This window comes from Poromitra crassiceps (assembly GCF_964638095.1).
Source record: "Poromitra crassiceps genome assembly, chromosome: 18".
NCBI classification, from domain to species: domain Eukaryota; kingdom Metazoa; phylum Chordata; class Actinopteri; order Beryciformes; family Melamphaidae; genus Poromitra; species Poromitra crassiceps.
In genome coordinates this window covers 23,622,035-23,649,837 of record NC_139636.1, presented here as the reverse complement: position 1 = coordinate 23,649,837, position 27,803 = coordinate 23,622,035, and the positions used below count along the sequence as shown (strand labels likewise).

Here is a 27,803-nt window from a genome sequence, read left to right as displayed (position 1 = left end):
GACAATTTTATTGTAATAAAGGTTTATTCTTACTGTGTTTAAGTTTATAAGGGAAATTATTAGGAATAGAAATAAATGTAGCTAAATTAAATGGAGAGCTTACCACAGGTATAAGAGGGGCAGCAACTTTCGTTTGACATGTTAATCGCCAACTCAAATCCGGGTTTGCACTTGTGTATTGGCGGCGATGGACAGTGTGTTTGATCACATTCTGTTGATAGATGTTTGGAAGATGTTTCCAGGGTTGGTGAGTAATGCATGGAATAAAAATGTGATGATTACCAAACATTGTTAGTTACAGTTACAAGAGTTACTACAGCTGTAGGTAGTTTCGGGAAATAGGTGATTACTCATGAAAAACAGTACCTCAGTATAACAGTTGAATATTTTTGAAAAGCAAAGCATCTCCATTACCATTATCAATGCAATTTTTCATAGCTTCACCTTAGTAGGTTGTGCCAAATTGTACATTTAACTTTATATTGTACGTAATCTGCAAGTTATTCCAGCTACATAGAGAAAAGTAACAGAAAATAAAATGAAAGTAATCTCTTTACGTCACAGAGTTGTCATGTGTACACCAACTTTGAACTGCTGTTTTCTGTAATTATTACACTTTGACAGATTAAGTAGCCTATGCGAGAGACCCAACATTCATGTGCTTATCTAATCATCTTTTGACAACTGCTGCCACTGTAGTATTCCTGTTTATTTTTTGGCACTTCTACTTTATTGGATAGTCATAATAGAACGACACAGGGAGGGCAGGGCAGGGCAGAGAGAGAGAGAGAATAATTGCAGCTGCTGTGATTAGGACTTAACCTTAATGCTACCAGGTGGACCATATCTGCCTCTCTTGAACCAGAATATCAGTACATGTGGGTGTGGCACCTTGGATCACTCACCACATTTGGATGTCTCACAGCAGTCCACTGTAGAGTTCACCAACACCTCACCATCCTTGTCACAAGTAATGGGTTTTTGCGGAGGCTGAGAACATTTGATGGGCTCACACTGAACACTCTGTGTGTCTTCATCACAAGCACACTGCTGACAGTCAGTCTTCCAAGTCTCGCCAATCTGGTTTAGAGACAGACAAAATTATTATTAGTGGCAATTTCAGACCTGACCACGATGAATGAAATGTGAATAAATGCTAATCATATAGCATTTACCTTTTTTGGTTTACCGTCAGGTCCAGTGCAACCTTTAAGAATAAAAAGAAAAGTAGGTGCCTACCCTCAGTTTACTTGTACCTTCATCTAAGAATAATTTGATTTTTCTTCACGAAATAGAAAATGTTCTTACAGGAGGAAACGCAGGTGTCAGAGTTTGTACTGAACGAGATCATTCCGTCTGGGCAGAAACATCCCTCCATAAATGCGGTGCAGACTGAGTTCCTCTGGCCTTTGTCTCCCTTGCATGGTTCCACATATTTCTCATTGTATCTAAATATGAAGTACATTGACAATAGAACAAGAAATTATGTCTTATGCAAAATATATTGGGTACTAACCCCCCCCCCCCCCCCCTAATAAAATGCGACTGCACAATGAAGTAGAGCACAGAATAGTATATACTAGTGCAGGGGGCAGCAACCTAGGGCACGGGTGCCACCTCTGGCATGTGAAGGGTTAGCCAGCGGCATGGCAGCACACAGTAGCAATAAGTGCACAATTGAGATTCCTTTTGTAGAAATGTTCAACTGCCCTGGAAAATGACATACTTCACAGCCATTTGCAGTTGCACGGCATGTTATTTAGGATTTACGGTAGTGACCCACTCCTCTGATTGGTTGCCTTCCATGGCAGCAGAAAGCAGATGAAAAATGCCAGTGTGGAAGACAGAGAAAGACTCTGCTGTGTATCTTGTATAGTGCTCTCATTTCATTGTCCTGATTTTGGATGGAATAACATTACAGATCATTTGGCGATTTACGTTTTTGATCTGCGAGTCATTAATCTTGGTGTGGCAATGGCACACTGACTGACAAACCAATTTGAAAATGGCACTTCGTATCAAAAAGGTTGCCGACCCCTGTACTAAGTGTAATATGGTACATGGAATTGTTTCTCTAAAGTTGCTGAGACTAATCAGTGCATTGATGACGATCAGTTGCTTAAATGAACAACGGAACCAAGTTGTTACCTTGCATTACAAGTTGGTGTAATAGTTGGGCCACATGGCTTGTAGACATTGTTCTCTGGACATGTATATTCTACAAGAAGAGAGGAAGGATTAAAATGATGAAGATTATCCAGCAGTCTGTAAAGTATCAATGAATAATTTTGAATGACTTCTATAAAAGCGTCATACTGCATGTTCCATTTGTAGAGTTCCTCCAGTCGACACAGACACCAGCATCAGAACACCTTGTGGCATATACCTCCATACTAGCGCAACCCACTGTGGTATTTGGCATGTGGCATGTGTCATATTTACAGGCCTCATAGAAGGCGTGTGGTGGGATTAGTTTGTGGCATTCCGCAAAGATCCTTAATGTACAAAGAAACCACATTATTATGAAGCACATCTGCAGAATGAACTGGCATTATTTCATATTGTTTGTTGCACTGTGGATTCTTACCCGCTCATTATAACTTCACACACATTATATGTCACAGGGTAGCAGGGTGGCTGAGGTGGTTGTGTAGGTTTAACTGGTGGGTTTTCACAATATGGCTTGCTCTTATCCTTTACCTTCCATTCATGTGCCATCTTAGGACATGAGGGATCAATCTGTCCATTTGGTAGTCTGCAGTCATTTTTTCTGTCATTGTCACACACACCTTGTGAAGGTAAATATAAACATACAGTATTTGTTAAAAACCCCTTTGCTGCAAATGTGGTATCCACTTGTACCTTCATACTAAATTAAGTACCCTTTGTATTTAGCTGCTAATGTAAGATGAGGGTTATTTTGTTAAGAAGCATTTTTAAGATGATCTTATTTTGGGTATGGTTTTATATTTTACATCTTGTGATCAATGGTTCATCAGATGAGAAATATATTCTTTCTATGTTTATGTGAAGTAGGAACTATATCACTACAGCTTGGCTGTAGGGTTTAGAATGGGCAGAGTGATACACCGCACAGTGAAGTGATGTCAAGCCCTGTGCTAGGGTCACTTTTGTCATGTTGTGTAAAGTGACTTCACGTTGTTCACGACAGAAGCTCTCCTTGTGCTGTTGTTACCCACAACCCAAAATGGGTTTATTATTGTCGAGTTAACGCTAACACTATCAATTCAACATTTAGGTTATTATTTACCAATGCCATACAACAAAAATATTAGTCGAATAGCAGTAAATCAGTTATCAACTTTATAACCCTCCTAGGTTTTTTTTTTAATCTCACCTGCACAATCAGTTTAATTTGTTGCCTTGTTTTTTGTTGTTTGTTTTATTGTGCAAATAAATAAAATCAACTTACCACACTGGCCCTCTGTGTTGTTGTGGAAAAGGGAAGGTGGCACATCGACGCTGAATGAAAGCCCTTTGAACATCACAGTTGCTTCAATCTCTGGGATTTTCAACAGCAACTCAATTTTAGTACTGGTGATGATGAGGTCAGAATTAGAGAAGGCTGGGAATATCCGCTTGCCATTAATGTGCACCTAAAGAATTGCAACATCAGTTACAGTGGGGTGAGAAGGGAAGTAACAAGTCATTAGAACAGTTGGTTATGTTGTCACAAAAATTCTCTGAATGGAGAGACTATATCTCTCCACCCAATACATAGTCCATACAGTCCATACAGTAGTAACTGAAGGTGTTTAGAGAGCTTTGTTGTGATATGGTTACCATGTTCACTGTCTTTTCGCCCCTCTCCTGTGTTAGAATGACTTCATAGTTTTTGTAATACACAATCAAGGCACGAGGGCAAGTTATGGTTCCAGTGGAATCACAATTCTCGTTGTCAATAAGAACACTGAAATTGTGTCGAGGGATGATCTCTTTAACCAAGACGTATGTGCAGTTTTCCTGAAAGCTGTAGTATGTCCCATCAAATGTCTGATAGTGAGGATCTCCCCAGCCACTGCATATACCTGCAAACAGGAAATGGCAGAGAGAGAAAAGGGGGGGGGGGGGGTTGGGGATTGCCAACATTGTTTTAGGTACTTGTTTTGTTTTTTTAGCTTTTAATTTTAGTTTATGTGATATTTAGTGTATTCATTTGTACTTACATTTACATTCCAATTCAAAACAACAGCCTGCTTCATCATACTTTTTACTTGGTGGGTATCCATTTACACATACAGGTTTAGTCGCTGGGTCACAGGTGGGCGGTTCTGTGATAACTCGACCATTGTCGCATATTTGAGTGTTGCAGTTGCTTGACTTCCAAACTTCACCATCCTATCAAGGAGAAAATTATACTTTTAGCAGGTTTGAGGTGAACACTTGCACCTCCAAGTTGATCTGTGACTTTTATTTTTGTATTGAATTAAAATGTATATAGTTTATACATTTGTAAATCATGTTTGGAATAGTGATAAAAGGATTAGTTTGTTAAAGGAACAGTTCACCCCAAAATGAAATGTACAACCACATGGTTGTGGGCGGTGCACACTTGCACAGCGAGGGAGCAGATGTGGAAAAAGTAACTGCCAGTGAGCCAAAATATAGGAAATACTAGAGTAAATATAGGCATTTTGCACTAAAATCGTTTGAACACTTGTATTACAGTGCACAAACTGTTAGAGAAATTATATTATTCATGAATTTATTTAGTTATTTTACATTTCGTCTGACACTGGGTCAAGAAGATAATGATAGACTTTGGGGTGAATTGTTACTTTAGGGTAGTTTTTTATTTAAATAAATTTAATTACCTTTCTTGGTGGCTTGAGATATGTACAGTCAGGATTAGGCCTAGATGCTGTAGTCCTAGGTTTAGACGCTGTAGTCTTACTAACTGTGGAGGCAATCTTTGTTGTACTACTAGTGCTTGTTGTGGTGGAGGAAGTTGGTGGAGGAGTGGTCGGTAGACATGGTCTAGAGTGTTTCTCAACATTACATGTTGAATTGCAAAATGCAGTGAAACACCAGCCTGCTCCATCAGTCTCATTATAGATGGAGCTACCTAATATGGGGATAAAATCGTCAGTTACATCAAAATCACCACTTATGTGATACCTTTTTTAAACACAAAAAAATTGATTAGACACACATGATGTTTGTTGTGTGTGTGTGTGTGTGTGTGTGTGTGTGTGTGTGTGTGTGAGTGTGAGAGAGAGAGAGAGAGAGAGAGAGAGAGAGTGAGAGTGAGTGAGTGAGAGAGAGTGATATTGCTTTTGTGATATTGTGTATTGCTTACCAGGAGGGAAGAACTGATCCTGGTACTTGCAGAAACATACAGTTGTAAGGCCTGGATGTTGTGTTGGTGTTGGTGTTGGTGGTGTTGTAGGCTCCTCTGTGGGTTTGGTGGTGGTGGTAGGCTTTTCTGGGGTTATGGTGTCAATAATAACCTTGGCTGTTGTTGTTCCCTTTGTTGTAGTAAATTGAGGTGAAGTAGGAGCTTTTGTTGGGCCAGTCGTCTCAATCTTTGGTGGCTTGGTTGAAACAGTTTCAACTGTTGTCGTCTCCTCTATGGTTGTTTCAACTGGTTTGGCAGTGGTTCCCTTTGTAGTTTTTGATGGTACACTAGCTGTTGTGGTAACAACAGAGGGTTTGGAAGTCACAACTGTTGTTTCAGGGCCTTCTGTTGAAACCTTAGGTACTGAAGTGGTACTTTCAACAATAGGTGAAGTAGCAGCTGTTATTGGGCCAGTAGTTTCGACCTTTGGTGGTTTTGTTGATATAGTTTCAATTGTTGTTTCTTTTCCTTTGGTTGTTTCAACTGGTTTGGCAGTGGTTCCCTTTGTGGTTTTTGATGGTACACTAGCTGTTGTGGTAACAACAGAGGGTTTGGAAGTCACAACTGTTGTTTCAGGGCCTTCTGTTGAAACCTTAGGTACTGAAGTGGTACTTTCAACAATAGGTGAAGTAGCAGCTGTTATTGGGCCAGTAGTTTCAACCTTTGGTGGTTTTGTTGATATAGTTTCAATTGTTGTTGCTTTTCCTTTGGTTGTTTCAACTGGTTTGGCGGTGGTTCCCTTTGTAGTTTTTGATGGTACACTAGTTGTTGTGATAACAACAGAGGGTTTGGAAGTCACAACTGTTGTTTTAGGGCCTTCTGTTGAAACCTTAGGTACTGAAGTGGTACTTTCAACAATAGGTGAAGTAGCAGCTGTTATTGGGCCAGTAGTTTCGACCTTTGGTGGTTTTGTTGATATAGTTTCAATTGTTGTTTCTTTTCCTTTGGTTGTTTCAACTGGTTTGGCGGTGGTTCCCTTTGTAGTTTTTGATGGTACACTAGTTGTTTTAGTAACAACAGATGGTTTGGAAGTCACAACTGTTGTTTCAGGGCCTTCTGTTGAAACCTTAGGTACTGAAGTGGTACTTTCAACAATAGGTGAAGTAGCAGCTGTTATTGGGCCAGTAGTTTCGACCTTTGGTGGTTTTGTTGATATAGTTTCAATTGTTGTTTCTTTTCCTTTGGTTGTTTCAACTGGTTTGGCGGTGGTTCCCTTTGTGGTTTTTGATGGTACACTAGCTGTTGTGGTAACAACAGAGGGTTTGGAAGTCACAACTGTTGTTTTAGGGCCTTCTGTTGAAACCTTAGGTACTGAAGTGGTACTTTCAACAATAGGTGAAGTAGCAGCTGTTATTGGGCCAGTAGTTTCGACCTTTGGTGGTTTTGTTGATATAGTTTCAATTGTTGTTTCTTTTCCTTTGGTTGTTTCAACTGGTTTGGCGGTGGTTCCCTTTGTAGTTTTTGATGGTACACTAGTTGTTTTAGTAACAACAGATGGTTTGGAAGTCACAACTGTTGTTTCAGGGCCTTCTGTTGAAACCTTAGGTACTGAAGTGGTACTTTCAACAATAGGTGAAGTAGCAGCTGTTATTGGGCCAGTAGTTTCAACCTTTGGTGGTTTTGTTGATATAGTTTCAATTGTTGTTTCTTTTCCTTTGGTTGTTTCAACTGGTTTGGCGGTGGTTCCCTTTGTAGTTTTTGATGGTACACTAGCTGTTGTGGTAACAACAGAGGGTTTGGAAGTCACAACTGTTGTTTTAGGGCCTTCTGTTGAAACCTTAGGTACTGAAGTGGTACTTTCAACAATAGGTGAAGTAGCAGCTGTTATTGGGCCAGTAGTTTCGACCTTTGGTGGTTTTGTTGATATAGTTTCAATTGTTGTTGCTTTTCCTTTGGTTGTTTCAACTGGTTTGGCAGTGGTCCCCTTTGTAGTTTTTGATGGTACACTAGTTGTTGTGATAACAACAGAGGGTTTGGAAGTCACAACTGTTGTTTTAGGGCCTTCTGTTGAAACCTTAGGTACTGAAGTGGTACTTTCAACAATAGGTGAAGTAGCAGCTGTTGTTGGGCCAGTAGTTTCGACCTTTGGTGGTTTTGTTGATATAGTTTCAACTGTTGTTGCTTTTCCTTTGGTTGTTTCAACTGGTTTGGCGGTAGTTCCTTCTGTTGTCTTTGATGGTACACTAGTTGTTGTGGTAACAACAGAGGGTTTGGAAGTCGTTGTTTCAGGGCTCGCTGTTGTGGTGGTCCTTACTTTAGTTGTTGTTCGTGAAGGAGTAATTGTGGTTGCACTTGGACAAAGTTCCCTGGGGCCAGTGCAACATCTGACTCTGATTTCATAGTCATAACAAAAAGGTGGCATTTGTTCTTTCGCGTTACAACTCAGCCCGACTGTTGGGTTACATGTAACCGTTTGACCTAAATCAGCCAAAGAAATATCTTTGTACTCTATTGCTCTACATTGGATTTCTAGAGGTTCATTGCAAGGCGTCAAGTCTAGGTCCTTAATTTTTTCTATGGTTTCATAATCTCCACCACTCATTTGGGAAGGATAATAATTGTTGTTCCAAGCAGACCATTTACAAATGCATTTGGGCATTGGTGTTGTAGGCTCCTCTGTGGTTATGGTGGTGGTAGTTTCAACAATAGGTGAAGTGGCAGCTGTTGTTGGACCAGTAGTTTCGACCATTGGTGGCTTTGTTGATACAGTTTCAACTGTTGTTGCTTTTCCTTTGGTTGTTTCAACTGGTTTGGCAGTGGTTCCCTTTGTAGTTTTTGATGGTACACTAGTTGTTTTAGTAACAACAGAGGGTTTGGAAGTCACAACTGTTGTTTCAGGGCCTTCTGTTGAAACCTTAGGTACTGAAGTGGTACTTTCAACAATAGGTGAAGTAGCAGCTGTTATTGGGCCAGTAGTTTCGACCTTTGGTGGTTTTGTTGATATAGTTTCAATTGTTGTTTCTTTTCCTTTGGTTGTTTCAACTGGTTTGGCGGTGGTTCCCTTTGTAGTTTTTGATGGTACACTAGCTGTTGTGGTAACAACAGAGGGTTTGGAAGTCACAACTGTTGTTTCAGGGCCTTCTGTTGAAACCTTAGGTACTGAAGTGGTACTTTCAACAATAGGTGAAGTAGCAGCTGTTATTGGGCCAGTAGTTTCGACCTTTGGTGGTTTTGTTGATATAGTTTCAATTGTTGTTTCTTTTCCTTTGGTTGTTTCAACTGGTTTGGCGGTGGTTCCCTTTGTGGTTTTTGATGGTACACTAGCTGTTGTGGTAACAACAGAGGGTTTGGAAGTCACAACTGTTGTTTTAGGGCCTTCTGTTGAAACCTTAGGTACTGAAGTGGTACTTTCAACAATAGGTGAAGTAGCAGCTGTTATTGGGCCAGTAGTTTCGACCTTTGGTGGTTTTGTTGATATAGTTTCAATTGTTGTTTCTTTTCCTTTGGTTGTTTCAACTGGTTTGGCGGTGGTTCCCTTTGTAGTTTTTGATGGTACACTAGCTGTTGTGGTAACAACAGAGGGTTTGGAAGTCACAACTGTTGTTTCAGGGCCTTCTGTTGAAACCTTAGGTACTGAAGTGGTACTTTCAACAATAGGTGAAGTAGCAGCTGTTATTGGGCCAGTAGTTTCGACCTTTGGTGGTTTTGTTGATATAGTTTCAATTGTTGTTTCTTTTCCTTTGGTTGTTTCAACTGGTTTGGTGGTGGTTCCCTTTGTAGTTTTTGATGGTACACTAGCTGTTGTGGTAACAACAGAGGGTTTGGAAGTCACAACTGTTGTTTCAGGGCCTTCTGTTGAAACCTTAGGTACTGAAGTGGTACTTTCAACAATAGGTGAAGTAGCAGCTGTTATTGGGCCAGTAGTTTCGACCTTTGGTGGTTTTGTTGATATAGTTTCAATTGTTGTTTCTTTTCCTTTGGTTGTTTCAACTGGTTTGGCGGTGGTTCCCTTTGTAGTTTTTGATGGTACACTAGCTGTTGTGGTAACAACAGAGGGTTTGGAAGTCACAACTGTTGTTTCAGGGCCTTCTGTTGAAACCTTAGGTACTGAAGTGGTACTTTCAACAATAGGTGAAGTAGCAGCTGTTATTGGGCCAGTAGTTTCGACCTTTGGTGGTTTTGTTGATATAGTTTCAATTGTTGTTTCTTTTCCTTTGGTTGTTTCAACTGGTTTGGTGGTGGTTCCCTTTGTAGTTTTTGATGGTACACTAGCTGTTGTGGTAACAACAGAGGGTTTGGAAGTCACAACTGTTGTTTCAGGGCCTTCTGTTGAAACCTTAGGTACTGAAGTGGTACTTTCAACAATAGGTGAAGTAGCAGCTGTTATTGGGCCAGTAGTTTCGACCTTTGGTGGTTTTGTTGATATAGTTTCAATTGTTGTTTCTTTTCCTTTGGTTGTTTCAACTGGTTTGGCGGTGGTTCCCTTTGTAGTTTTTGATGGTACACTAGCTGTTGTGGTAACAACAGAGGGTTTGGAAGTCACAACTGTTGTTTCAGGGCCTTCTGTTGAAACCTTAGGTACTGAAGTGGTACTTTCAACAATAGGTGAAGTAGCAGCTGTTATTGGGCCAGTAGTTTCGACCTTTGGTGGTTTTGTTGATATAGTTTCAATTGTTGTTGCTTTTCCTTTGGTTGTTTCAACTGGTTTGGCAGTGGTCCCCTTTGTAGTTTTTGATGGTACACTAGTTGTTGTGATAACAACAGAGGGTTTGGAAGTCACAACTGTTGTTTTAGGGCCTTCTGTTGAAACCTTAGGTACTGAAGTGGTACTTTCAACAATAGGTGAAGTAGCAGCTGTTGTTGGGCCAGTAGTTTCGACCTTTGGTGGTTTTGTTGATATAGTTTCAACTGTTGTTGCTTTTCCTTTGGTTGTTTCAACTGGTTTGGCGGTAGTTCCTTCTGTTGTCTTTGATGGTACACTAGTTGTTGTGGTAACAGAGGGTTTGGAAGTCGTTGTTTCAGGGCTCGCTGTTGTGGTGGTCCTTACTTTAGTTGTTGTTCGTGAAGGAGTAATTGTGGTTGCACTTGGACAAAGTTCCCTGGGGCCAGTGCAACATCTGACTCTGATTTCATAGTCATAACAAGACTGCCATTGTTCTTTCGAGTTACAACTCAGCCCGACTGTTGGGTTACATGTAACCGTTTGACCTAAATCAGCCAAAGCTACATCTGGGTAGTCTATTGCTCTACATTGGATTTCTAGAGGTTCATTGCAAGGCGTCAAGTCTAGGTCCTTAATTTTTTCTATGGTTTCATAATCTCCACCACTCATTTGGGAAGGAAAATCATTGCTGTTCCAAGCAGACCATTTACAAATGCATTTGGGCATTGGTGTTGTAGGCTCCTCTGTGGGTTTGGTGGTGGTGGTAGGCTTTTCTGGGGTTATGGTGTCAATAATAATCTTGGCTGTTGTTGTTGATAGTACACTAGTTGTTGGCTCCTCTGTGGTTATGGTGGTGGTAGTTTCAACAATAGGTGAAGTGGCAGCTGTTGTTGGACCAGTAGTTTCGACCATTGGTGGCTTTGTTGATACAGTTTCAATTGTTGTTTCTTTTCCTTTGGTTGTTTCAACTGGTTTGCCGGTGGTTCCCTTTGTGGTTTTTGATGGTACACTAGTTGTTTTAGTAACAACAGAGGGTTTGGAAGTCACAACTGTTGTTTCAGGACTTTCTGTTGAAATCGCAGGTTCTTGAGTGGTTGTTTCAGGGCCTTCTGTTGAAATCTCAGAAGTGGTCGTTTCAACAATGGTTGTTGTTTCGGCCGTGAAGGGTCCTACAAAGAACACATAAAATGTTGTCCTTGTTTTAACACACATTTGTTCTGTATACAAATATTTACATTGATGTTTTATGTCTGCCCTATTTAAAAAAGCAAAGACTAAACTATCAAAATATTTACAGGGCAACTGAAAATTCTTCATATCTACACTATATTTTAAAAGTTTCTCATTCTCACCAGATGTTGAGAAAACAAAAGCTGTTGTAGTTGGAGCTGTTGTAGTCGTTGGGGCTGTCGTTGTAGGACAAGGCCTTACGTGCCTGGTAATATTTCCATCTTTGTCACAAACAGCAGTGATACAGCTTCCATCTCCATCATGGGTGTTGTAGATTTCATCTCTATACTGGTATGTACGTCCTTTATATACGCAATAGCAAGCTACAAAAGAAAATGTGTGTAGTTACTGAGCTTGTGTTTTTCCCCCAATAGGTTCATACCATTATCCATTTAATGGATCTGGATGAGGTATAATAATTTTCTGGCTGAAAAACAATAATGGTTGTAGATATCATAGTCAGATATCCTACTTACCTGGGAGATCATAGATGCAATTCACCTTTGTTGACGAGCAATGACTTAAAAGTAAAAAGAAGAGCAGACAAGTTTTTTTCTCTCGGAAATGATATTATACATCTTTATAATTATCTTCTATGTATCTAAATATATTCTTAACAATGATATTTAATTAGCCTCTTTTTGGACGTGTGTCATGTAACTGTAACTGAAGGAATCAGTTAACATTACCCTCCACAGTCCCTTCCCCAAAGAGGGGTGCTGTGGAGCGATGTGATGGCTGTGCGGTGCGCATCCGTCAGAAACGCAGAAAAAGACTAGCTTGAAAAAATGATATCATTGGCACAGAATTGGGATAAAAAGAGGTATTTATTAGCAGCCTCGAGCTTTCAAAATCCAGCAGATCTAATCAATGTAGTCATCTGCTTTGGTAGGTGGCTTTGACACTCGACTCGACTCGACTCGACTCGACTGCGACTCTGCGACACTTGTACGACGAGCGGATTGGCATGTTCTGCTGCTTGGGACTTTTCTCTGGGCCTCACTTAACGTTTGGGGAAGGGAGTGTGGAGGGTAACGTTAACTGATTCCTTCAGTTACAGTTACATACATGACACGCGTCACGATAGGGGCTAATCTCTAATTAACTTGATATAGAATTACATACATAAAGATAACACAAAGAACCTGGCAATGCTGTGAAACAAGTCAAACGTTTTTTACTTTATATTACAGTTAAACCACATGGTTGCATTGCACTAATAATATACAGTAGCCATATTGCATAACCTTGTGAAAAACACCATCATGGTGAATAACAACTTTTGCACCACCTGCAACATCAATAAGATGGGAAGTGACATACCAGCTCTGGCAATTTTCCTTTGAAGGCACAATGCCTCCTTCCTCATAATGGTTCCCTTCCTCATCATGGCAGCCACACTCCTCCTCTGACACACACTTCATAGTGACTTCTTCCAAATAAGATCGTTCTGGAGGGCATCTTGGATAGCAACCTAAGAAAATGAAATGTTAATTCAGAACTTAGGCACAGAATAGCTACAGAGAGGAATTGTGACATAAATCATCTGGGAAATTGCGAGTGGATAAGGCTAATGAGTATTGCTCTCCCTTCCTTCAACAGCTGGTGCCCTTAAGCAGGGCATTTTACCCTCAACTGTTCCAGTGGAGCTGCTCAGTGGCGATCCAATCGGATCTCACAACAATCCGTGAAGTGACCATGACCTCTTAACGCCGCATTCCGTGGTGGCGTCACGGAATGTGTTAAAATGACCTGCCATGTTCCTCCAGCACAGACACTGGCTCTTCCCCTGCTGGGGCAAGTAACGCCTCCGTTGCCCCCGCCTCGGAGGAGCCACCACTACTTCCTGGTAACCGGGGCGTGTCGTAGGAGCCACGGCTCGAGTCACCGGTTAAGTTTAGGCAAGCAAAACAACGGTTGGGTTTAAGCAACAAAAGCAACTTGGTTGGCGTTAGGTAAGTAAAACAAAGGTTAGGTTTTAGGCAACAAAAGAAACTTGGTTGGGGTTAGGGTTAGGGTCGGGGTTCGAACCAGCTGTCTCGTGATGAGAAAGTTACAAGTCGTAGTCCCGGCACATCATTTTAACACATTCCGAGACACCACCATGGAATGCGGTGTTAAGAGGTCATGATCATTTCACAGATTTCTGTGAGATCAGGCTTGGCCAACATAGAAGATAAGGGTTGTGCTGTCAAGTTGTGATTGTGTTTAATTACATGAATGTGAAGAGGGGTGTCACTGGAAAAGAGCAGACGTGCTCAGTCAACTTTCAGTCAACTGGATAAATAAAAGCTTAAAGGTCCCACAGTATAACATTTTTATGTAGATTAATAATTTTGAGAGAAGAAAATACATCCACTGAGCTTTTAGAGAGGTGCTATTATGATTGTGAGTTAATCATGAAAAAAATCTATATTTTATATTTAATTTTTAAAATGATTTAATATACAGTACAGGCCATAGGCATAAACAAGCCTATGCTGTTTCTGAGCAACAGCCGTGTTGTGGCATGAATGCAATTTAAGGGGGGGGGGGGGGGGGGGGTGCCACATCTAGAATGTTATCAATGTTTTTTGAATCATACTTTTTAATGTTTCCTTTGTAGATCAAAAACAATCAAAACACATACACCCCAAACCATAAGCAACGTGCACTATGCACACAAAGACAAGGGAGAAAGTGAAAAAGAAAGAAGGAAAACAAACAGTACATACATACATAGCACACTGCCCTACATGTATACACTTGTCACTCACACACAAACACACATACACACACACCAACCAACACACACACAAGTGCATATATGCATATACAGATGTACTGTGTACACAGAATGTTGTCAATGTTGAATGTTATCAATAGCACCTTTGACAAATCAAACACGCTATCTCTCATGGCTTGCTAATTGTACCTTCCAATGCTGGAATTTGATTGGAGCATCTTCCAGAGGGATTCCTGCATGTCTTCATACATGGTTTTCCACAAGGCTCATAGTGCCATTCACACTCTCCAGAGGGGTTATAATAATCACAGAATAAAGCTAGGAAGAAGAGGAATGTTAACAAGGGATGAGTAAATTATATTACTTGGAAATATTACTTATATTACTTGGGAATAGCAATGTAAATAATTGGTAATTCGCTTTAGATTGCACCCCGCAACTTACAGTGTAATTACTCTGGAGTTATGGTGTGATCCTTTGTACTAATGGTATACTAGTATCAAAAGATATACTAGGTACAGGGGAACTAGATGTGAAGTTACAGTACATAATTCTAATACTTATAAATATAATATTTTACCTTAAACTAGGCCTATTTTAGCCTATTTGTTTGGGTCTTCACTCTTCAATACAACTACTATAATGGTCTTCGCTGATGAAGACTGTTTTGCACAGTTGATTTCACTACAGTTAACAAAATGTTGTAAGTCAGTAAGTTTGGATAAAAGCGTCCGCTAAATGACGTAATGTAATGTAATGTAATATATTTTTGCATATACTAAAAATATTGCGCACTACGAGTACTTGATTCCTAGGCTCGCCCGCAGCTCGGCTACTGCGTGGCCTCGCCTGCTCTATTGGCATACGCAGCGCACAATTTCTCAACTTCGCATCACTGATGACATCACTCACTGATGACATCACAATTGCTCGAGTGACCATCACTGATCACATCATGGAGTGCTCGAGTGACATCACTCGCGAATAGGTATCCACTAATTAAATTATAACTACAGTGTAAGTTCTTTGTAAGTTCCCAAATTGTTACCCCCTCATATTTCATTAATTGACCTATTGTTCCCCTGTACCCACATATACACATTGGTATACATACTGTACTGATACACCGTTAGGTACAAAATATTACACCATAATTTGGAGTAATTATGGGCTGTAATCTAAAGCATCACCAAATATTGGTATAATAATTGTTACCTACAGTATGGAGAGTTGAAGCTCATACAAGCATGTAATTGAACTGAAGGTAATTTAAATTAATTGGTAACTACAGAGTGTGGCTAAGTTTATAATACTTCAAACATTTCAATTAAAGTGACTGATGCTTTGTACTCATCTCCCCAAAGCAAATGAAAGACTCACGGCATATCGTGGGGGTCCTCCATTTCACGCAGACTCCGGCCTCATTACAGGCAGCTGCATAGGCAGCTACAGCCGAGCAGAAGCACTCACAGTCTCCTCCAGTATTGCAGGCACATGTGTCTCTCACACAGGCATCGTAATAGTTTTCAGGGTCGACCTTTTCAAAAGAAACAGTTGCAACTGCCGTTAGAGATGGTATTGTATTTCACCAGCGTATGTTATACAGCAAGTCATTTCGTAAACTGCTATTTGCAATAACTCGGCTTGGTAATTTTACGAGTGGTATACCTGTGCATGGCAGCCAGCAAATGCGTTGCTGTTGATAATGCTGCAGTGTTTCAGTGCCCATGCCTGCCTGTGTGAGTAAGAAGTGCAGGGGTTTTTAGGGGTCTTAGAATCAGGGCAACTGGGTGACACTTTCCAGCTGTTTCCAAACTCAAGAGCTTCAACCACAACTTCTTTGTTTCTGGTGGAGAAATCGTTCTTGATATTTCCATCGTAATTCCCACACAGACCACAGATTTTTCCCTGGAAGAAAATTAGATCTAGTTAATTTTTTTAAATGGCAACCATAGCGATTTTTAACTGAGGGCCTGCTCACTCACCTTGTATTTGGAGCCGAGTTTGATCATCAGAGTTGTCTTCTTATTCCAGATAAGAATCAGGCCATTCTCGGCCTCAATAACGAGATATATACCAATAGTGTGGATCTTATAGGGTATATCTATTCCTGTTTTTTGTGGGATGACTTTGATATTGTCCTCTGACAGTTCAATTTCTTTGTTCTAAAAGAAACAAAACATGTTGATTTATAAATAAATTAATAAAAACTTCAAATTTAAATTCCTCTCAATATTGTCAATGTCTTTTACAGTGTTATATACCCCTAAGTAGAGATGGATAGCAATGGAGCAGATGGTTTCAGAAGTTCCACATGGAATGTTCTCAGTGAGAATCCTGAAGCTTTTATCCGTATTGTCCCCACAGTGATCCTGCAAGATATCGATGTCAATATTTCAAGATTGAATCTCCACAAATCACAAACAATGACTCAACACAAACCTGCACTATACCTGAGTGAAGATGTAGCCACAGTCACCATTGAAAGAAAACTTCTTCCCATCAAAAGTGATATAATGTCCTTCTCCATATATGGTACAGGTCCCATCGCACTGACGATCTGTACATTTCCATTCTCTCCTTCTGCAAGTGCTACGATTATGAGATAATAAGGTTGCATTTAAAGTTTAACACAGTGAAGAGACAAGAAAACAGACACAGCACTACATCATAGCAGAACTAGATGGCACTCAGTACTCGGTAGTGTGCCATCTAGTGCATACTTCCAGCATTATGCATCGTCAACTCAAGACATGCCAGTTCCTCATCTTGAATTTTCACTCAAAGTTAATTGTTTATTCCATGCCCCCTTACCAACTTGTTTCACATCATAGGATGCACACATCTTCATGACTGTACCTGCAATGGGATCTGATATGTCTGTTCAAACTCTAGCCACTTTGAAGCCTTTATGTGGCCAGTCAACATTATATTTGTAAAATTGGCATGGCAGTTAGTATGTCTAAACTGACCATGTGCTCTCCGGTGCTCTTTCCAATCCATTCATAACTTCACGAGACATCCTCATGCAAATCCCTTACCAAGTATTACAGTCCACTTTGACAGTCTGTCCAGGCTGGTACGAGACTCCGTTGTATGTGCAGGGACAGTGCTCTTCCTTGATACAGCCTCCTTTACCATCTGACACCAGACCAGCAGGACATACACAGCCCGAGATACACCCTGTACTCATCTATAAAACACAGTCAGAATGTCCTTAATATGTGATTGCCCTGCTTTAGAATATGTAACATTCATATCATATTCACCAACAGTTATCATCCAATGTCAGCTTACACATTCAGTGTCCAGAGTCTGGCAGCTTTTCTGGCACTCGGATCCTTTGACACCTGGCCTTTCATTTGAGCAGTTGAAGAAGACCATGGGAGCGTTGCATGCTGAGGGCAATGGTAGATGGCGTGTTAAACAACACCACTGTATGCTAAGCATGTTTCATATTATAATATGCTGTGGGACAAATATTACAATGACCTGAGTACAGTGCACCTACATTCATCGGTGGTTCCACGTCCCCTACAGGTTAATCTTCCATTTTTGCAGGAGCTAGAATTTAGAGACAGAAAGGCAAGAGAGATAGAGAAAAGAAATTAATTTTTCCATAATGTATTGACAGTGAGAATGGATTGCTACAGCCAGTGTTGTACTCAAGTCACTATAGCTCAAGTCTGAGTCGAGTCTTGAGTCCCCAGTGTTCAAGTCCAAGTCTGAGTCACCAAAGAGTCTGAGTTGACTCCCCATTACCTGAGTCTGAGTCAGGAGTTACTGAACATGAACGTGACTCCACGTGTAGGTGGAACACACGTGGCTTGCCTTGCACAAAATCGAATGATGTCACTGTATTGATTGAGCTACAGTATCAATATCTTGTGCCAAATTATTATGGCTTATTACAAAAAGAACTACCAAGAACTAAACAGAATTAGAGTCCTCGTCTCCAACTTCCAAGCAGGAATGCTCGAGTCCCAGTCCCAGTGCTCAAGTCCAAGTTGAGCCCAGGACTAGGAATTTATTTCAGAATCCTGGACTTGAGTACTACAACACTGGCTACACAGCAAGGCCAGACTAGGATAATTGTTGATCAGTTCAAAAATAATGATCTGCTATCATTTCATTGTTTCCAGTGAAATCCTCACCAAGTTCTTCCATTGATCCTGGCGGCCTGCCGAGGGCGAATGACCCTGTCTCCCACATAGCAGGAGCATTTGAAGGCTGGCACACACTCTTCCAACTCGTTCAGGTAAGTTCCGTCAGCACAGCCACAGCCATCAAGTGGGGTGAAGTCAACTTGGCATGTGTAGTCAGACTGGCTAATGGAGCGACAGGTACGCTGACAGCTAGTCATGCTGTAGCCATACACCATGTGAGCAGGGCAGTCGGTTGAGTACTTTTCTGTTCAAACAAGACAGACAGACAGTATGCCTCGCTTAGTTGTTACACACAGAAATCTTGAATTGGATTGACACTGATGGTTCATGATTAAGGTAGAGTAGAGCTTACTGCAAGTGACGTCTCTCCATCCTTTCAATGAGACGCCTGCAGCGGAACATGCATGAACGTAGGAGGATATGGCAGCACACATGCACTCTTCACTCTTTTCACAGGCACAGGTGTCGTGAATGCAAGACTGAGGAGAAGAGCAGTCACAAGCTAAATGTATAGTTGATGAACATATAAACAAAAGTACATCAAACACATGCAAAACAACAGTTTAAGTCATTTGCATTAGATTGATCACATGCAAGAAAAATACATCACATCTTACAGCTTCATAGACATCTGGGTTTATTTCAGAATGGCACTGGGAAAAAGTCCCTTTTGGGTCTGACAACAAGGAGCACCAATGGTTGGCATATTTCTCTATGAAAAAAAACAACAAAAAAGGTGATTGTTAATTGTTAGGGTGTGTGATAGAGTAATAAATTATCATTAATGTCTGTGACTTTTGTCTGTGAGTCTGGTCGCCTACCCTTCTCTACACTCAAACTGCAGGGGTTCCCAAATCCGGTTTTCACATCGGGGCAGCTTGCTTTGGTCTTCCAAGTGTTGGCAAATGTCAGAGCCGTTCCCTCAATCAATCCATTACGGGCTCTGAAGTCATCAGCCTGCACATCATTAAAATCTCCGCAAAGGCCTGGAAAGAGGATATACACATCTTGCAAACAAATATTCAGACATGATTGCAGTCATTAAATACTAGAAATTAGCGTGCGCTTCGCATGCTAATTTCTAGGGTGTAGACTCTGAAATAATGCGCAATGGGGCACTTTCTTTGGGTGTGACCAAACTCATGCCGAAATTCGGCACCAGACTCCGTCGGGTTCCCAGGAGCGCACTCCCCAAGGTTGAAGTCGATCGGATGAACGGTTCTCGACATAAACCGCATTTTGTGTTGCCAGTAGGTGGCGCCATGACTATGCGCGTGTCCGAAATTGGGTACCCCACTCCATAGGGTTCTCAACAGTGCACTCCCCAAGATCGGATGAACGGTTCTCGAGATAAACTGCTTTTTGTGTTGCCAGTACTGTAGGTGGCGCTGTCTGAATTTCACAGAATTCGGCACTGCATTCCATCAGGTACCCCTAAGCGCACTCCCAAAGGTTGGAGGCAATCGGAGCAATGGTGTGTGAGTTATGGCCACATTTAAAAGCTAAAACATTGCCGTAGCGCCCCCCTAGCGTTTTTTCCCCCCATGCCAGTTTCATGCCAGACCCCTGAAAAGTGATTCAGCAAAGTTTGGAGGCGATCAGAGCAACGGTGCGCCTTACAACTCCGGAAACCATGATCAAAATAGTGCAAGAATGCAAACATACCGTACATGTTTCCTTTATAGGCGGCAGAGACTCTGATATAGACCTGCATTATGGGTATGAGCTGTATTTCAAGCTGAAGCCCAGTGGTGGTGTGGATAACAATGTAGAATGTTGATGGGCTGAAGACTGTCACTTCATCTGTGAAACAAACATCCATATTCAAACACTTGCATAGAAACGTTCTTCATTATAACATCTGCACTAACACGAGTTGGTCGACAAGTGACTACTTTAAAAATAAGAGAAATAATGCCTGAAAGAAACTCACTCACCCATGACAAGTGGCAATTGGGCAATCATTTTATTGTAAAAGACTCTTCCGCTAGCTTCAACTACAATCATCTGCAAATTGGAGAAATTACATTATGACTGGTCAAACACCTACCCCTCCAACTAAACTTTTTCCAAAAGATATGAAATGGAGAGTATCACAGAAATGTTTACACTTTCTCAAAAGAGACCCAATATAATTTACCGTGCGTTGGTGCAACATTAGAGTAACTGGACCCAGGCAAGTCTCTCTATCTGTTTTCCCACATTTGGCCAGGTCACCAATAATTGTGAAATTCCCATTAGTTTCCTGGAATCAAAGTAAGACATAGAGCAAAATGCACATATTTACAGACTGATTGCTTATTTACTGTTATTGTAATAAAGATGACTTAGTGGCCTGATCACATACATTAGTTTCAGTTTGAATGTCTCACCTTGGAGAGAATATAAGAGCATTCTCCATGGAAGTTGTATGTTTTGTCATCATACGTGGAGATGTGAGAGCCACCCAGTACGGTGCAGGTGGCAGGGCAGTTCAAAGACATACAGCTCCACTGAGCCTGAGTACAGGTACTGACAATACAGTTGAGTCACTTCAACTGGCCAGATCACCTTAAATTCATATGTTGTGATTGAGCAGCATTTGGATAAATATGTAAATTGTTACCATTCATGACATCTCGTTGAGTATGATTCCCCGGGTTGGTAGTACTCGCCGTTGTGTTTGCAGGAGCACTGGTCAACAGGAACACACCCAGACTCTGTGATGTCGTCAAAGACAGTTCCTTGGGAGAGAAGAGTGATTAAATCGTTTGTCAGTAAAGTGATACACAGTGCAAATCCTGGAATAGCCATACATGGGTTGAAAAATCAGGGAACTTACCATTTGGACAGAAGCAGCCATCTATGCAATGATCTTCACACAGTTGGCTTCTCTCTTGGTTGCTGCAGGTGTCAGTACACGGACTACCGCATTCATTGTACTCCATGTTGAAAGGGCATGTTTTTTCTATTCAATAAATACAAATGAATACATTTTAAAAAGGGAAATCATGTTTTAAACCAGTGGCGGGCAAGTTACTCAGGAAGTGTAATTAGTTACTTATTACTGATTACTCCTTTAAAATGTAAAAATAAAAAAATATGCTTATTACTTGGTTTCAAAAGTAATTAGTTACGTTACCCATTACATTACTATATTACCCCCGCTTCCGAAAAAGTGACATACAACCTGTTTAGCGAGCTCCTTTTAGAACTAAATCCACTTTATCGGAACAATAATTAACCTTACAGGAGGAGTCAACAATCAGCCAAACTGCATACTTTTTATTTATTTGACTAGAACAAAAAATGATTGCGTTCTGGCAACGCAGTAGTCTCGCACAGCCAGACCTATCTCCACACTTTTGATTTTAGTGCTGCTGTGCCAGCGCTGGAGAAAGTATTGCAGTAACTTGAAGTTACTTGGATTAATAACTGTAAAATAACTACTTTTTGGAAATTGTAATCCCTTACATTACTAGTTACTGGGGAAAGTAATGCAATTACAGTAACTAAGTTACTGCCCAACACGGTTTATAACTATAAAACTGTAAAAAAAAAAAAAAAAAAAAAAAAAAAAAAAAATTACCACATAGTTGAGCAGTCTTCCACTGTTGTGGTTTTCCGCCTGCATGAGCGCACTGACGGGAGTACTCTGATATGGTTGGACACAGGCATGCGCCCCTGCACAAGTCCTTCTCACAGGCTTCGATGAAGGAGTCGGTATCAATCAGGTCTTTACAGGTGGCGAATGCAGGTCCTGTCAGAAGGTTCTTACAGACGTTTGCCTGTGGGTCAAAATAGATGTTTTGTTTACTTCCACCCAAAGACAAGCCGCTGTATCTACAGTGCTTTAAAGCCAATCCGTCTTCACATATACCTGATCTGTACAGTCCTTAGTCTCAGGGGAAACATCTTCACAGTCGTCAGTAGGGCCGGTGACTTTCCAAGCTAGCCCGAAATCTTCAGTAGTTACCTCCTCATCTGCAGGCAAAGGATTTTTTTTTTTTTTTTTTTAGCAAATGTGAATATCAATTTTGTACTTTATTTTATTTTGTTGCTTTATTCAATATTTACCATTTTGAATGAACTCATTATAAAGCTGGACTCCATTGGAGTCTCCACACAGGCCACATGTCTGATTCTTGAATTTTTCATCCATCTCAACCTTAAATCAAAGTGAAAATTAGGTTTGAATGACTAAATGACAGTATATAAACAAGCACAAACCTTTTAGACTGCGGCATTTTCCCCCTTGCCCCCCCAAACACCACCCATATCCCCTTAGCCACTATCCTACCCAGCCCTCGGATCCCAACTCTCTAGCACCTTCCTATCCCTATGGCCCCCTTTCCTTTGACCGCCTGCACCCAACCCCCCCCCCCCCCAACACCATACATATCCCCCTTGCCAGTATTCATTTCCTACCCACCCCTCGAATCCTGACTCTCTACCACCTTCCTATCCTGAGCTACGGCCATTTCCCCACTAAACTCACTAAATGTCCATGAGTGACTGGGGGACTGACTGTCTTGACTTTTCCATCTCATGACCCCGGTGGGACTGCTGGTCCAGCGTCGCAGTAAAAACACATTTTGCTGCTGGGGCCATTTGTGCATAAAACCTCTAAGAATGAGAGTAGTAATCTAGGATCACAATATGAGGTTACATGACTATGTAAAATGATACCCACTGAAATTGTCTTGTCAATTTTTATGTCAACACCATCCCTCTATATTAAATAGAACTGCAACTGTATCATTAACATAATCCTTTGGCTTTGAATGTATGCTAATGCTTATAGTGTTTACTTTAAGGTTACAGTCATACAGTTTGGCTTTGAATGTATGCTTATAGTGTTTACTTTAAGTTTAATACAGAACTGTTTGCACTTAGTCAGTCAAACCTGTATGCATAAGTCTTGTAATGTCAGCACTATTTAATTAACCTTTTGAAAGATCACATGGGGGCGGCTAGCCACTGCACATGTACAGTACGTATCTGATGAGACGGAAATTAACTAGGCCACTAGGCGGCGGCGGCAGTAGGCATTCCCCTATGTTAAAATGCCTGACGGATTACACTTTATATGCTCACAACATACCTCACTTTCCAGTGAGGGGCAAAACACGGTTTTGGTCTATATAGCTAATTTCACATTTTCATGACAACTAGGGGTCATTTTTTATATAACTCCCCCGTTTTGAGTAAAATAGATGATAGAAAAGGGGGTGATTGACAGATCGCCTGTCCAGTGATTGCCGGATCACGGACCAATAGCAGGCGGAGCTGCGGCTCTGGGAAACCCCCATATCATGTGAGCTGCGCCACTCTGGTGACGAAAAATCAAGATGGCGACGGCCAACGTTTCAACTCCAAACGGGAGACCAAGATCAATGGGATAGCCATTGGGCTAGAGAGAGAGAGATTGTCCAACAATTGTCCAATCACAAAACTGGATTAAAAAAAATCATAATTTAGGCAAATACACATGGCCACTTTGATTTGCTTTGAAAGTCTGTGAAGAAATTGAAAAATGGACGAAATGTGTGTGTGTGTGTGTGTGTGTGTGTGTGTGTGTGTGTGTGTGTGTGTGTGTGTGTGTGTGTGTGTGTGTGTGTGTGTGTGTGTGTGTACAGTATGTTAGGTGGCACACCCCTAACACACACACACACGCACACACTCACATATGCTTGGGATATACAATACTATATATTTAATCAAACTGATAATTTCACCATTTACAGTACATAACTGTATATGAAGCAGAAAACATTTGAAATCGGTCCCCTACCAAAAAACAGGAATCCGTTAATTATTCGCGCTCTGATTTGTGCTAATTATTTGTCAGTTACCTGGTAATACCTAGTATGATCAGTTTCTATAATCGGAACCAAAACAGCATTGTGAAATTGCATACCCAGATGGAGTCATCTTCATTCCACATGACGACCAAACCGAGCTTTGCTACGATTCTGACATAGGAGACGGTCCTCTCAATTAAAATGCCAACTTCGCTGAATGGTATGTTGACCCTGGAGGGGGGGGGGGGGATGAGAGAGAAAACACGCCCTTGTCAGTGAGATGATGATGTCATTAACAAGCACTGTAACCAATACAGCAGAAGGCAAAATGACATGTCACATTATCTGAATACTTTGACAACAATAATGTACTTCTATTAAGAACTTAGCTATGGACGCACGGGTTCTCATTGACATTGATGGAACTGTTGGATAGCTCCACCAGGGTCCCATCCAGCTTCATAGTGACCTTCTTAATAGTGGTGAGCCCATCACCCAGGTCCTCCCGCTGGAACTGAATATTGAAATCCTCATAGATATCCGAACACTTGGATACGAGGACGTAAGGACAAGTGGAGGGAAGGTGGAAGAAATCTCCGTCGAAGGTCTTAAAGTGGTGGTTTCCCCATGTGCTGCAGAACTGCTCATTGTGATCGTGATGGGTTCGAAATTCTAATGTGTGTAGAAAATAGCCGTCATTAGAGTTCATTCAACACACATCATTTATGTTTTGCTATGTTGTCTTTTATCTTGGAGAAAATACATCACCTGTTATTAATGGCTGTTTTGCTGACTGAATCAGGACTTGAAAAGGAGAAAAGAATGACATGTTTGCAATCATTGCATGTTAGCAATTCTATTGTCATTAGACAAGAGCAGGTCTACTTTTATATTTATAATATGTGCTTAATAAGAATCACCATATCAGCCATGACATCGGTGATATTTGATCAAGTTTCCTTGCCTCTATTTATGAGCTTGTTTAAGCCCATGATGAAAATCCTCTCAACTGACAGCGCACGATGACACCTGAATAAGTTAAATTTTTGCATTCAATGCAACTTCAAGGCATCCGTGTGTCCCAGACAGTGAAGGTACTTACCGGTCTGTGCTGCAGATAGTCCGATGCAGAGGGTGAGCCATGGCATCACCCAGCCAGGTGTCATCCTGGTGTTTCTCATGTTCCTACGACTGGTCCCTGCTCCAAGAGGGACGATTGAGACACCTGCCCCCAAATGGAGATGGCCATATAATATAGTTTGGTTTATGTTTGTAATTAAGGAGGGGTTAGCTGGAAACATTTTGGGTGTCACCCCTTGTGGTTTTGCTGGCGTGAGAAGATCAGGACCATGAAGAGGCTGCTTATGACAACATTAATCTCTTGTCTTCATCTGTCAGACTCCCACATCTGACAACTTAAGTTTTATGTTAAGCATTGGTAAATATTAGCATACATGGAACAATCGTTTTTTAATTCAGCCCCATACATTTGCAGTTATGATGATGATTCAAATGAAAAAAAACGTCATAATTTAAGCCTTAAATTATGACATACTATTTTTTATTTTCAAGCCCTGTTCTTTGTGTGTACATACTTAAACAGGAATTACAGCCTTTTCCACTGAACCAGAGCACCTTAAGACAAGTTCCGGGTTGTCGCTACATATCTGTTAACCATTGGAGGAAATGTTTTGACATGAGTTCTTTGGCTTTGGAGGGTTATTTGTCTTATAAAGCACTATACGTTGACCAAACATTTGCCAAAGACAGGGATTAGTGAAATGGGCATTGAGAGCCTACCAGGGCTTTGTATTACCACCCCTTATATTCCATCCTAGTAAACTATTACCATTGTGTATTGATGAACCTGAACAAGGTGAACCCTAACATTTACCAATACACAGAATGTGACGTATCCATCCCTTGTGCTTTTAGTGAGTGCCTAAAGGAACATGGCTTAGTAGAGGAAAGTGGGGGAGGTGAAAGCACGTATGTCATTGGGCATCTTCAAACACAGTGCTGAAACATTTACATATTCACACAGTAAATTAGTTTCAGTCTGGTGCAACGCACAGGTCCTGGTCCTGGTGAGACGTACTGTAGGAGGAGCCCGGACAGGGGGCAACCCACAGAGCCCAGTTCCTCCACGTGCCAGAGCCTCCCGGTCCCAGCAGAGTAGTTCCGGAGCTGCGGATTGAGTGGCCCTGTCTTTCCCTAAGAGGGCTGACCGTGGGTAGCTGCTGGGACGTAAGTCGGGGCTTGATCAACCCCGGCTGGGTCACCTGGGCGAGGGTGTACATGATGTTTGCAGACCCGAAACATCCTATGACCCCAGGGTACATCACTGATGATACGTCCCAGTTGCATCCATGTGATGTTTTCCTTACAGTTCATAGGGTTTGCTTCAAATTATGTTTCCAAGAATGTTGATCAAGGTGCACTGTAGGCAGCTTGGTCGCACGATTGGCTGTGTCTGCAGGTGGGAAGCCGGATTAAGGGTATGTGGCCTGGTCGCTGCACTAGCGCCTCCTCTGGCCGGTCGGGGGGCCTGTTCGGGGTGGAAGGGAACTGGTGGGAATAGCGTGATCCTCCCACGTGCTACGTCCTGCTGGTGAAGCTCCCCGCTGTCAGGTGAAAAGAAGCGGCCCGCAACTGCATGTCTCAGAGGAAGCATGGTGCTAGTCTACGGCTCTCCCCAGATCGGCAGAGGGTGGAGCAATGACGGGGGCGGCAGGGGGAAATTGGCCAAGTACAATTGGGGGGAAGATGGGGGGGGGGGGGGGTTGTACACAGTGCACTGTAGGCACTCTGGTGGTTTTGGGGGCATGGCTGCAAGATGCTTGCCTCTCATTGTGGTTTTGACTCAGGCTCACACCCTATATGACAAATGTCTTGCCCTCTCCCATCAGACCTGGTTCTCTCGGGGCCAGGTCAATGTTCCCAGGGCTCAATGTTCCCAGGCTTCATATGGCTCATAATGGGAACATGACAAAGGGTTCAATGTTCCCAGGGTCTAATGTTCCCCAGGCCTAAATATGTGCTCTCCCAGGGCTCAATGTTCCCAGGGCTCAATGTATCCAGGGTTCAATACCAGTGTTTCCTCTATTGGCATTCAGCAGCGGAGCACCCCCACTGGGGGGTGGAATATATAATAGGAATACTATAGGAATATTATAGGGTTACTATAGGAATATTATAGGGTTACTATAGGGTTATAGGAATATTATTATAATATTTCAGCAGTTGGAGTGCGCCGCTGCTGAATGCATATAGAGGCAACACTGGTATTGAACCCTGGCAACAATATTGAGCACTGGGAACATTGGGAATATTGAGCCCTGGGAACATTGAGCCCTGGGAACATTGAGCCCTGGGAATATTGATGCCTGGGAGCATTGAGCCCTGGGAATATTGAGCCCTGGGAACATTGAGTCCTGGGAACATTGAGCCCTGGGAACATTGAGCCCTGGGAATATTGATGCCTGGGAGCATTGAGCCCTGGGAATATTGAAGCCTGGAAACATTGATATGCTCCCGTTCTCTCCATGAGTGGCAAAGCAGAAAGGCAGTAACAAGTAACAGGATTGCACCTCTATATTACCAGGGAGGTAGATGCCTAGATCTCTTCACAATCGTCCTTGGACTCTGAAACTGTGGTTTTTGTGGTGTATTTTTTCTCTTGACTGTAGGATGAATTATCCGGTTGGGCATGGTGACACATTTTATTTAATGTCTTTCAGGTCTGTGTTTGTTAAAAGTAAACCAAGTGTATCTGTGCATATTTACCCTGCAGTTCCAATACCATAATTCCAATACCATATTTGACGACTGACAACTGGCATATATCCAACCGGACAGTTCATGTTGATCATTGGGCTGGGCACGTGTTGCTGTTACATTCTGGGGAGATGAAAATTATTAAGAAGTAGAGGTGTGT

At 41.6% G+C, this 27,803-nt stretch overlaps 1 protein-coding gene across 1 annotated transcript in view; it reads right to left on the bottom strand.

Moving 5' to 3' along the window:
* LOC310793391 (uncharacterized protein) overlaps positions 1 to 25,065 on the bottom strand; it is a 28,782-nt gene extending 3,717 nt beyond the window's left edge. Inside the window, exons 1-41 of the mRNA XM_083655206.1 lie at positions 24,969 to 25,065; positions 24,635 to 24,670; positions 24,268 to 24,538; positions 23,983 to 24,097; positions 22,140 to 22,230; positions 21,943 to 22,046; positions 21,652 to 21,850; positions 20,905 to 21,030; positions 20,689 to 20,806; positions 20,456 to 20,594; positions 20,224 to 20,328; positions 20,021 to 20,090; positions 19,749 to 19,886; positions 18,905 to 19,069; positions 18,701 to 18,795; positions 18,436 to 18,562; positions 18,072 to 18,327; positions 17,429 to 17,481; positions 17,215 to 17,315; positions 16,959 to 17,110; positions 16,371 to 16,509; positions 16,182 to 16,289; positions 15,903 to 16,082; positions 15,586 to 15,825; positions 15,298 to 15,454; positions 14,107 to 14,235; positions 12,516 to 12,666; positions 11,669 to 11,712; positions 11,315 to 11,515; positions 5,321 to 11,131; positions 4,836 to 5,086; positions 4,188 to 4,359; positions 3,805 to 4,049; positions 3,434 to 3,617; positions 2,588 to 2,789; positions 2,317 to 2,495; positions 2,149 to 2,218; positions 1,309 to 1,448; positions 1,176 to 1,207; positions 906 to 1,080; positions 104 to 211 (exon numbers count right to left, since the gene is read on the bottom strand). Of these exons, the coding sequence (XP_083511332.1) occupies positions 104 to 211; positions 906 to 1,080; positions 1,176 to 1,207; positions 1,309 to 1,448; positions 2,149 to 2,218; positions 2,317 to 2,495; positions 2,588 to 2,789; positions 3,434 to 3,617; positions 3,805 to 4,049; positions 4,188 to 4,359; positions 4,836 to 5,086; positions 5,321 to 11,131; positions 11,315 to 11,515; positions 11,669 to 11,712; positions 12,516 to 12,666; positions 14,107 to 14,235; positions 15,298 to 15,454; positions 15,586 to 15,825; positions 15,903 to 16,082; positions 16,182 to 16,289; positions 16,371 to 16,509; positions 16,959 to 17,110; positions 17,215 to 17,315; positions 17,429 to 17,481; positions 18,072 to 18,327; positions 18,436 to 18,562; positions 18,701 to 18,795; positions 18,905 to 19,069; positions 19,749 to 19,886; positions 20,021 to 20,090; positions 20,224 to 20,328; positions 20,456 to 20,594; positions 20,689 to 20,806; positions 20,905 to 21,030; positions 21,652 to 21,850; positions 21,943 to 22,046; positions 22,140 to 22,230; positions 23,983 to 24,097; positions 24,268 to 24,538; positions 24,635 to 24,670; positions 24,969 to 25,047 (11,458 nt within the window). The 5' untranslated portion in view covers positions 25,048 to 25,065. The remainder of the gene's footprint in view (positions 1 to 103; positions 212 to 905; positions 1,081 to 1,175; positions 1,208 to 1,308; positions 1,449 to 2,148; positions 2,219 to 2,316; positions 2,496 to 2,587; positions 2,790 to 3,433; positions 3,618 to 3,804; positions 4,050 to 4,187; positions 4,360 to 4,835; positions 5,087 to 5,320; positions 11,132 to 11,314; positions 11,516 to 11,668; positions 11,713 to 12,515; positions 12,667 to 14,106; positions 14,236 to 15,297; positions 15,455 to 15,585; positions 15,826 to 15,902; positions 16,083 to 16,181; positions 16,290 to 16,370; positions 16,510 to 16,958; positions 17,111 to 17,214; positions 17,316 to 17,428; positions 17,482 to 18,071; positions 18,328 to 18,435; positions 18,563 to 18,700; positions 18,796 to 18,904; positions 19,070 to 19,748; positions 19,887 to 20,020; positions 20,091 to 20,223; positions 20,329 to 20,455; positions 20,595 to 20,688; positions 20,807 to 20,904; positions 21,031 to 21,651; positions 21,851 to 21,942; positions 22,047 to 22,139; positions 22,231 to 23,982; positions 24,098 to 24,267; positions 24,539 to 24,634; positions 24,671 to 24,968) is intronic.
* Between the last annotated feature and the right edge of the window lie 2,738 nt (positions 25,066 to 27,803).